Raw genomic sequence first — 10581 nt, 5'->3', positions numbered from 1 at the left:
GTGCCACATTTATTACAACTGTCTTTAAAAATCATTTAAGAAAAGATAGATAAAAAATTCATAAACTTTTAGTACCTTCATTATGTCTAGGGGCATCTTCATCATGAAATAGCATCGCCAAATTTAATAAAGTTGTTGCCATTAAAAATTTATGCTGTTCATTCACTTAACAAATATTTACTTTCTATACTGTTCAGTTCTAAGTGCTGTGAGCATAGAGTAGTCAAAAACCAAGTGTGTTCCTCAGAGGCTCTCCCTGACACAAGATCTAAAATGTGTTAGTACCCTGATTGAAAGGGTAGGGAATGGGAAGTCCAGAGACTGGGCTCCTAATTTACCCACTAGAGAATTCCTCCAGCTCCATGGAGGAAGTGATATTTAAACTGAGGTTTGAAGGATGAATAGGAGGCTCCTGTAACACTAGATTGAAAAGAGGACTCTCCGGTTACAACGCTTGATAAGTGACCTTAGGCAAGTTCCTGGACCTCTCAGTGCCTCAGGGATAAAGTGGTAAAGCTTAAATAAGACACACAAGGCCCTTAGATCCAGGTATGGCACTATTTAGCACTTGCAGTTGTTGCTGCAGTTTACGAAGAGCACTGGGCTTCACGCCGTGGTCACAGCTAGAAATAAGATATATCAGGAACCTGCTCTAGGAGTCTCCCTCCAGTTGTTTATTCGCTAAATCATGTCTGACTCTTTTGCGACCCCATGGACTGTAGCCCACCACGCTCCCCTTGTCCATGGGATTTCTCAGGCAAGAATACTGGAGTGGGTTGCCATTTCCTTCTCCAGAGGATCTTCCCCATCCAGTACCCCCTCCCTAACTTATTTTACACTAAAATAAGCCTCTCTTCCAAATGTACAATATAGCAAATGTTAATTTCAACAATGTTAATGCTTTTTGTTTCTCCCTACTTTTGCCACCTCCACTTGAGCTGACGCACTTCTCTGAGTCCTCTCTGTGAACTCTAGGGGCTGCAATTCCCCAGCTAAGAACTAACACCATTCTAGAATCTGGACCACAAACCCCAGGTGGAGCGAAAGGGCAGTGCTCTTGGAGCCTCGCCCCCAAGCGCAGGCGCCAGTATACTCAATCCTGATTGGCCCGCTCTCCTAGCTCGCCGGCATCACTGTATCCAATCGGCGTAGTGCTTGTTGAGCGACGGCAGCAACCGGCGTACACAAGGGGCTTGAGCGTCCTGTGGAGAGCGCGGGGAGGTCAGGCCATGAACTTGGGGTAAGATGGGGAGAGAAAGGTCGTCTGTGGAAGGGCGAGACTTAATTGACCCTTGGAGTCCTTCGCGGGGAACCTTCCAGTCCTGTGTCGTCCCCAGCTGCAGTGCCAGCTCCCTGAAGTGGAAAGGGGCAAGGGGCTGGGTCGGCCTTTTACTTTTCAAATTAATAGCTCGCGTGAAAACTGTCCGTCTCTCCTTTTCGCTTCCTCCTGTATCTCAGGAGGGAGAAGGAGGAGAGGCATGAGAGGAGGTAAAAAGTGAGGGCAGGTGGAGAGATAAAGCTTAGCAGTTTCCCCGGGAGAAATCCTGGCCCAGGCTCTGGTGCTTTGCGTCCCTGTCGTGGGTTTTTTTTTTTTTTGCAATGTTGGAGTGCCCAGAGAAGCTTAGCGCCTGCAGTGCAAAAAGCCGAGGCTTCTCGAGGAGCCATGGATCATTTGTGTTTGACAGCTCATAGGCCCTCATTAGATGGTGGTGGTTAGTTACTCAGTCATGTTCGAATCTTTGTGACCCCATGGACTGTAGCCTGCCAAGTTCCTCTGTCGATGGGATTCTCCAGGCAAGCATACTGGAATGGGTTGTCATTTCCTTCTCCAGGAGACAGTGGTTGAGTAAATAAAAAGGACCGTTGCATGGCGACCCCATGGACTATAGCCCTCCAGGCTCCTCTGTCATGGGATCCTCCAGGCGAGAATACTAGGGTGGGTTGCCGTTCCCTTCCCCGGGGGACTCTCCTGACCCAGGGATTGAACCCTGGTCTCCAGTATTCCAGGCAGTTTCTTTATCGTATGAGCCATCAGGGAAGCCGAATAAAAAGGACCGTTACATGGTTTTCATGATTGGGAAGTTTGATATTTTAAGAAGATGAAAAGTCACCAAACTTACACACATGCACCTCATTTAGCAAATAGAATCTAGGGATAGCAAATAAATAAGACAGCCCTTGAAGGCGTTTGCAGTGCAGTAGGACTGAATAAACGTACTTTACAATTTAATTCAAAGTCTTTTGTTTAAATTTCACCAATGTTAACATGAACTGTTTATAACTGTGCAACCGGGAAACCCTTAAAACCCATTCTTTCCAGTGTTTTATGTTAATCGTAAATTGAGGTCGTCTGATTTCCCCCACTTTAGCATCACAGCAAATTTCCTATTCCCTTTTTTTGGTCTGCTGGGTTTAATTTTTTTTACTGTGGACATCATTTTTGTCCCTGTTGATACTGACCTACTTCTTCCCTTCCTCTATCCTGCCCTCCTCACCTTACTGAAATATTATAATAACTGTACTGCTGCTTTTGGTTTTAGTGAAATTTTTATTAGGACTTTAACAAACGTGCAGTTTTCGTTGACAGTAACTACTGTTACTTTTTAGTCTTGAATTTGACAGGAACAGATAAAGTACAGGGGGAAAATATAGGTGTATTGCTGTGATACTTTAAAAAGCATCACCAAGTCTGAATGTGTATTAGTTGAAATATTCAAAATAAAACTCCATGCTCAAGCAGTTTATAATCCTGGTGACACTCTTACAGGTTCACTTCCAAATACTGCTCTACTAGGCCATAGAATGTGTTAGTCATGAGACCATTATGAAACTAATAAATAGTAACTAGAGGTTTTGCTCCTTTAACATAGGTGAGGAATTTCCTAACAGCATTATTTTTTTTTTTCCAGTCTAGAGTTAAAAGAATTAAATGATGTTAGAATAACCAGACTAATTTATTCCTTTATGACTGAGCAGCTGAACTGAACAAAAAGAAGTTTCAGGTTGAATATGATAAATTCTTTGTAGGAAAGTTTCAAGAATTTTTTTCTATGTAGTTTTAAATTTTATCTTGAATTGAAAAATGTTTTAAATTAAAAGAATGATTTCAATTATACCTCAATTTAAAAAATTGAACACAAACAAATTTTTTAAAAAATGGTTTAATATTTACAAGGTTCCTGTATTAATTCCAAAGAACAAATTTACTTTCAAGGTTCAAATGAACACTTCTGGCTATTTAAAATGTTGCTGTTTCTTAAAAATGACAGACAACTTTCTTTTATTTTGCAGAGATGGTTTAAAGCTTGAAACGGAATTACTGAATGGAAAAACCAAGCTTATATTATCTCCATATGGTATGCTATGTTACTGGAAATCTAAAATATAAACTTTTAAATTCCTACATAAAATGTATTATTTTGTAACAGGTTTTTTTGCTTGTAGTAGAATATTTAAATGATACTTTGAAAAAAACTGGTTTCCCTAACTTTCTCAAATTTATTTTTAGCCAAATAGAGTCAGATCACATCATTGGTTACTACTGTCCGTATTTATTCATATAATTTAATGTTCCAGTATATTTCATATGTAACATCTCTTTGTTTGTATGTAGCAAACATGCTTATTGTCCAATGAGTAATCTAGGTGAAATTTATGTATTTATGTTCTGTGCATGTAAACAATGTATTATTTGAGAAAATTCAATTTATAATAAGACCATAGTTTTAAAGTCATTTTTAGTATTAGTTTTAAAACTCAGAGTATGCTTTGGTACTCTTCTCATTCAGAGTATTTTCTTTTTCTCTAAACTGTTTGTAGTTTTACCTTGGAAAGTGAACGAAAATGAAATAGAACTGTTTGAACCACACTGTAAAAGTTAAAACATTTAATATCTAAAGTTAATGTTTTTTGGGGTTAATATTTTTAGTTAATATCTTCTTAAAACAATGTTAATTAAAATTTTCTTTTGTGACTGCCTTAGTATGTTTTTGGTTGATAGTTTAGTAATTTTTTTTTCTTTTGTAGACCATAAATCAAAAATTTCTGGAAAGGTAAGCCAAATGACTTTGACCTGACTTGTTTTCAAATGTAAAATGCAATTCACTTTACAGTGGTTTGAAAATAATTCCTGTCAAACTATCATAAAGGATTTGGAGTGATGATGAAAAGTTACTGTTTGCTTGCTTTCAAGCTGATCCTTTCACAGAAATGGAATTGTAATTTTTCAGTTCAAAAGGACTTCTAGAATTTCTTTCTCCAGATCAGTCCTGTCCAGTAGCACTTCCTGCAGTGATGGAAACATTATAAAATCAGTGCTGTCCAATATGGCAGCCAGCCACTAGCCATGTGTGGCTGTTAAGGACTTAAAATGTGACCAGTGTGGTTAAGGAAGTTAATTGTTAATTCATGTATTTTATTTTTAATTTCAATTTAGTAACTACTGTACTGGACAGTGTAACTCCTGAGATCTTTAAAAACAGACTTTTAAACAAAGTTCTTTTTTCATACTCAGATTCCATTTTCCCACACCAAATGGATGTATTTGGTTGACAAAATCTTAAATGCATTTAGCTTCTTAGTCTAAGAGGTTACACTTAAGCTAAATGATAATTTTCCTTTTCAATTATTTTTCCTTATCAGGAACACACAGTGCCGTTTTCTGCAGAATACATTACCACTTCAAAATTTTGATATCACTTCTTGTTTCCCATTCCTTTTCCCATTAAACAGCAGAAATTTCTATTCTCCTCCATAAGTTTCTGTAGCCCCCTTTATTTTGCAGCATCTCAAAGTCTGTTTTTCCATATCTCGAGTAGAGCCCAGTTTGGGTGATGTGGTACTTATCAATTCTGAACCCTTGGTGGCTTTGGTTTCCAGGTTTAATCAAAGTGGAGAAGATGCTTGAGTTCCCAGCTTATCAGTTACTTGGTAAATGGGTGACTATGGTCTAAGTAATTCCACAAGCTACCTATAAAAATTGTTACATATACACAGTATATGCATACCTTGTGTGTTCCCTTAATTGCAAAATCTTTTTCTGCCCTAAAATATTGCAACAATTGTTTTTATTTGAGTCACAGTAACAAATACAGTACTCCTTTTCAAGTTCCTAGATTTAAAAACAAACTAGACTACCTGTAATAGTTGACTTGTGTCTTCCCCTGGCCTCTATTTTCTTGTACATATTCCCTCTTCAGTTGTGTCCTTCATGGATATGTTATTGTCAGTACATTTGTGAAGACATTTCATTATCTTTTTAACCAACTTGGGACATCCGGAGATCCCCTTTTATGCCTGTAATAAAGTTACTAGTCTTGGACTTTTGGTAAAATCCTTTCAAAATTCTTTTAGGGGTCTAGATATTTATTTATTGAATTAAAACAGATTGTTTTACTCCTCTTGCTTTGGGGACACCAAAATACTAATGCATGGTAACTATGTGAGGTGGTGGATATGTTAATTAGCTTGATTGTGGTAATTATTTCACATTGTATACTTATATCAAATTGTACACCTATTAAACCTCAGTAAAGCTGGAAGAAAGCACTGATGCAACCTAAGTTTCATAAATCTCAATTCTGCAGCTATATATTGATTTCTCTCTTCTGTAAGTTGTTCATAAATTCACTCATCATAGTGCTTTGCTTTTCTTCTATTAGGGTTAGCTCCTGAGTGGCCGTACTGCCTGCAGTCCTTTTTTCATCTTCTCCTCAGTTGAGTTACGGTCATGTTCATAGTGTGCTCTTTAAACACTGTGAGCTCTAGCCCATCATCAAGTTTAACACGCTGTAGTCTGAGTACTGTAATTTTTTCAAAATCTCTCCTGCATTTTTCTTTAATCTGTGGGAATGAATATGAAATAAATATGGTTGCCAGTCTAATTTCTTTAGCTTTTATAGGAAGAGAAATGAGAGAAATATTAATGATTCAGTGTCATGGGTAATGTATAAAGTCATAAAAATATCTCACAATTAATTGAAATATAAAACATTAAAAAATTGTTTGCAGATATTTCTATGTGTGAGAATCAGAATAATGCCACACTAATAGATGCATACAGTATTAGTGCTAGGTAGCATGTTTTATATTTTAAAATATTAATTCTCTCTGAATCTTTCTGACGTTGGGATCCTGGTTCCACATAAATTCTGAAGTCGACCAGTGTTCAATGCATTGGACCCTGTCTTTATATCTTTTTTAATATTATGAAAAATATTGGTACAATTAAAACATCTAAAAAATTTTAAATTTAGGTAAAGAGCAACATGCTACATAGAAATGTTTATGACATTAATACCCTACTTGATAATTAAAATTCATCTGATCCAGTAAACACCCTGAAAATGATATGGGCTAGGGAATTCCCTGGTGGTCCAGTGGCTAAGACTCTGCGCTCCTGATACAGGGGGGCTGGGTTCGATCCCTGGTCAGGGAACTAGATCCCACATGCCACAACTAAGACTCTATGCAGCCAAATGAATAAAAATAAATGTTTAAAAAAAAAAAAAAAAAAAAAAAAAAAAAATGATATGGGCTAGATTACTTTTTCCTGTTAAGTAACTTGAACGTAATAGAATATTTATTTGATAGTTCATGATTTTTTGCTGCTTTCTCTCATTACTCTTCTCAGGTATTAAGCTACAAACATATTCAGGATTGAGCTGAGTGTTTATTGATCTCATGCCAGACATTGCTACCCCACTTTTTCATTAAATACTTTTAGGTGATTTTTTTCTGTATTTATTTCTGGTATAAGTAGACTGTGGCAAAATAGTTCTAGTTAAATTGGGGCCACAATTAATAGGTTTCTGTTTAAAAGAAGTTACTGCAGCTGTGAAACTCCACTACGTGTGTATAGCTACATTCTTGACTGTATTTGTTCTGTGACTCTGAGAGAGAAAAAGAAGTAACACCTAGTCCATGTTTCTTAAAAGCAGGACTGTCAGTTCAGTAAATAACTATATATTACAAGTAAAATAAAATGTGTACCATACTAGAGTTATAAAAAGAAAAAACTTTTCAAAGAGCAGTCCTTTGTGGTTTGAGGAGACAGGGAATACTTCATAAATGAGCTGACTCTTTAGTTAAAACTTAAGAGATGAGGGAAATATTCATAGTGAAAGTAGTAGAGAAGTATATTCTAAACTCAAAGGAAATAGCAGGCAAAATACCAAAGTACAAACCATAATTTGTCTTTGGGGCTAGTGTGTATATCAGCAGGGAGTGTACAACATAAAACTTAGGGTGGTTACAATTGTGAGGGGTTTAAATGTATATTCAAAGGGATTGAACTTACTTGTTTTGAAAAGTAGACTAGATAGGATTTGTGTTGTAAGAATGGGCTTTGGGCAGTTCTGTGAAGGACAGATTATCATAACAGGAACACTACTTAGAGCTAGTTATTTTAGTCCAGGAAGAGTTTTATGAGACCCTGAAGTATGCTGGTTATCAGAATATAAAGAAGGGGACAAAAGTAAGAAATTTTTAAGATACATTAATGGCATACACTATACTTCTTAGCAGTTTGAGTCAGAAACTGAGTAGAGAACTGAAATGCTCAACTGTTCATGATCCCAAAAACATCAGTATGAGTCAAAGAAGAGTGGGTAGTAGTAATAGCTGTATAGTTGGAGATTGGGGTGTAGGGCTCAGCCTTGTAAGCTATGTGCAGTCTGCTGATAATTTGCTTAACACAGTGATTTTCAAAAACTAGAATGAATTGTGACTGTCTAAAAATTGGAACTTTAAGGTAAAACATGGCATTTTTGGTTCTCTTGAAATACTGGATGATCTAGTAAGTAGACTCAAATTCCTGTTTGTCAATGTAAGCTGCTTCTGACTGGTGGCTGCCTGCTTTAGACGGATAAGTGCTCTTCAGTTCATCCTAGTTGCCACCCAGCCTAATTTGCAGTAGGTTTAAATTGGTCACTTTTCATTGAAAGAATTAGTTATATAAAAATAGCCATAGTGATAGGAGGGTAAAGGAGCATGTTAGATTGTGCTATTAGTATTATCGAAAGTCTTAAAGCCTGGGATAAAAGGCTGTACGTGGGATGAAGAGGATAATAAGAAATTTTGCTGCTGATGATATGGTACATTTTGAAAAGTAGAGTAAAAGTGTGGTTATGTATTATGTAATTTTTGAAAGTAAGGAGATTTGAGATATGATAAGCCAGATGAAAGCCATGTGGTATCTACCCTACTCCTTGACAGCAGGAATTTTGTCTTACTCATTTTATGCCTTTGGCATCTTTTTCTTAGTGTTGATCACCTAAAGAACTACACTTAATATTGATTGAATGACTGTTGAATTACTTTCTGTTAGATGTGTCTGCAGAAATGTACAGTGGGTTAGATAAGAGATAGATTTGAGATAAGCAAGCTGTAATAGTTTGGTAATGAAAACCTCAATTTAGATTTATTGTCATATAAAAGGGGAGAAAAAGACATTTGGAAGGAAGAAATGACCAATATTTGCTGGTAAACTAACGAACACCTTGAAGGAAAATAAAGAATCAAATATGACCCCATGGTTACTGATCTGAAAGATTAGAACAGCAGTGCTACAAAAATTAGATATTTTGGAAAGGGACACTAACTTGGGGATGAGAGATAAAAAATTCGGTCTTTAAATGGTGTAGTCGAAGATAATCGCTCAACAAAATTTCCTTAAACCTACCCTGTTCCACTCACTGTTCAGATACTGGGCACACAACAGGGGACAAAGCAAACAAAAATCTTTGTCGTGTGGAGTTTAAATTAGAAAAAGGTGGAATGGGCAGAAAATAATCAAATATAGAATATTGCAATACCAAAAGGTGATATAGAGCAAAATAAAGGAGAGAAAGGGAAGGGGCACAGTTCAGTTCAGTTGCTTAGTCATGTCCAACTCTTTGTGACCCCATGGACTGCAGCATGCCAGGCCTCCCTGTCCATCACAAACTCCTGGAGTTTACTCAAACTCATGTCCATTGAGTCTGATATCATCCAACCATCTCATCCTCTCATCCTCTTCTCCTCTCGCCTTCAGTCTTTCCCAGTAGCAGGCTTTTTTCCAGTGAGTCAGTTCTTCGCATCAGGTGACCAAAGTATTGGAGCTTTCTGCCATAAGGGTGGTGTCGGGAACAGTAGTCTTGGGAAAATGGGGAGTAGCGAGGTGGGAGTGAGTTTAGAGCAGTAAGCCTGCAATTTTTAATAAGAGTGTTCAGAGAAGACTTCCATGAGCCAGTCATGTTGGACCCCTGATTTGAAGGTGGTTATTGAATGAGCCATGTAAAATTTGAAGGAGTAATGTCTGATGTAGAGGGATTGACGAGTGCTAAGGTCTATGATTGGAGTTTCTTGTTGAAATTGTGATTATGAAAGGTTACAGTTATGGGTAGTTACAAAGTCAGTATAAGATACCACTGTGGGAATAAGTAACTGAGGTAGCATGGTCTGATAAGCATATAGGAGCAGAGTCCAGGGAAGTGAGGGTATTCAAACAATGTGAAAGCACCAGTAGTTAAGATAGGAGTTAGGTTAGAGAGAGGGATGGTGACCCACCAGCTAAGATTTTCAAGGAATAAGGGCTGGTAACCTAAAGGTCTGTAAATGCCTGTAAAGACAAAGGTATTGTGGGTGTTATAATGCTGACATGAGATTCAAAGCTGAAGTGGAATGGATTGTAACAACCAAAATTAAAATTGTTTTGTAATCTTCATTATCCTGAAATAAAATAATCATTTCCAGTTGTTAAAGATTTCAGGTGAAGATTTGCAAAGGTTAAGTGTGAGTTTCTACGGGTATATTACCTGACTGGCAAAATGGAGGGAAAAAAGTTTTGAATCCTGACTTATCATTGATTATATAGAGATAATTGTTGATTTTTCATATGCTATTATAAATAATAAATTTCTGTTGTTTTAACAGATGGGAAATAAAACCAAGATTGCAAAATATCCTTTACGAACTAAAACTGGATACATTCTAAAATCACAAAATACTTGTGTCAGGAGTGAAAAATTTTTGCAAAAGAAAAGAATTGGTTCAGAAATTTCACTGGTAAAAGGTGAAAAAAATAGTATGACTTTTTCACCCACTAAGGATTTATGCAAACAGTTTGCAGACAAAGACAGTCTTCATACCGAGAAAGATATTTCATTTCCACCCTCTAATATACAGAAGACTAGAAACACCACGAATACATTTGTAGTAGCTAAACAGAAGCCTTGCAGAAAGCACATCACAGCTGAAAATAGAAAGAGCGGTTTGGTGTGTCTAACAGAAGACCAACTACGACGAATTCTGATGACTGTAAACCAAGGAAGTAAATCTCTTACCCTGACTGAGAATGAAAAGCAGGAGGAAACAAGTAAGATTTTTCTAAAATTTTAATATTTTATCAATATGTAAGTGTTTTAGGACTTAAGTTTCATTGTATTTTATATAACTGCCTCTTAAATTCTAGTTTAGTGCATGAAGTTTTAAAATAAATATTTGTTTAGAAGACATTCTCTCATATGCAGAATTACTCTTATAGTTAAAATATGCCATGTTTTATTTAACATTAATGCTAAGAATATTATTCTCATGTACCAT

The 10581-nt window shown here is 36.6% G+C and overlaps 1 protein-coding gene across 6 annotated transcripts in view; it reads left to right on the top strand.

Moving 5' to 3' along the window:
- Positions 1 to 1168: 1168 nt before the first annotated feature.
- CCDC66 (coiled-coil domain containing 66) overlaps positions 1169 to 10581 on the top strand; it is a 50651-nt gene continuing 41238 nt past the window's right edge. For 5 of the 6 annotated variants that reach the window (XM_043887035.1, XM_043887032.1, XM_043887031.1 and 2 more), the window contains exons 1-4: positions 1169 to 1240; positions 3292 to 3356; positions 4027 to 4052; positions 9913 to 10354. In XM_043887035.1, coding sequence (XP_043742970.1) covers positions 1230 to 1240; positions 3292 to 3356; positions 4027 to 4052; positions 9913 to 10354 — 544 coding nt within the window. In that variant the 5' untranslated portion in view covers positions 1169 to 1229. Of the gene's footprint in view, positions 1241 to 1916; positions 1937 to 3291; positions 3357 to 4026; positions 4053 to 9912; positions 10355 to 10581 lie in introns of those variants that run through there. The other variant, XM_043887033.1, reaches the window with a different exon arrangement.

The sequence above is a fragment of the Cervus elaphus genome, chromosome 24, assembly GCF_910594005.1.
Source record: "Cervus elaphus chromosome 24, mCerEla1.1, whole genome shotgun sequence".
In the NCBI taxonomy this organism is placed as follows: Eukaryota; Metazoa; Chordata; class Mammalia; order Artiodactyla; family Cervidae; genus Cervus; species Cervus elaphus.
Note: the sequence above shows the minus strand (reverse complement) of the source record. Positions and strands in the feature narration are given on the sequence as shown.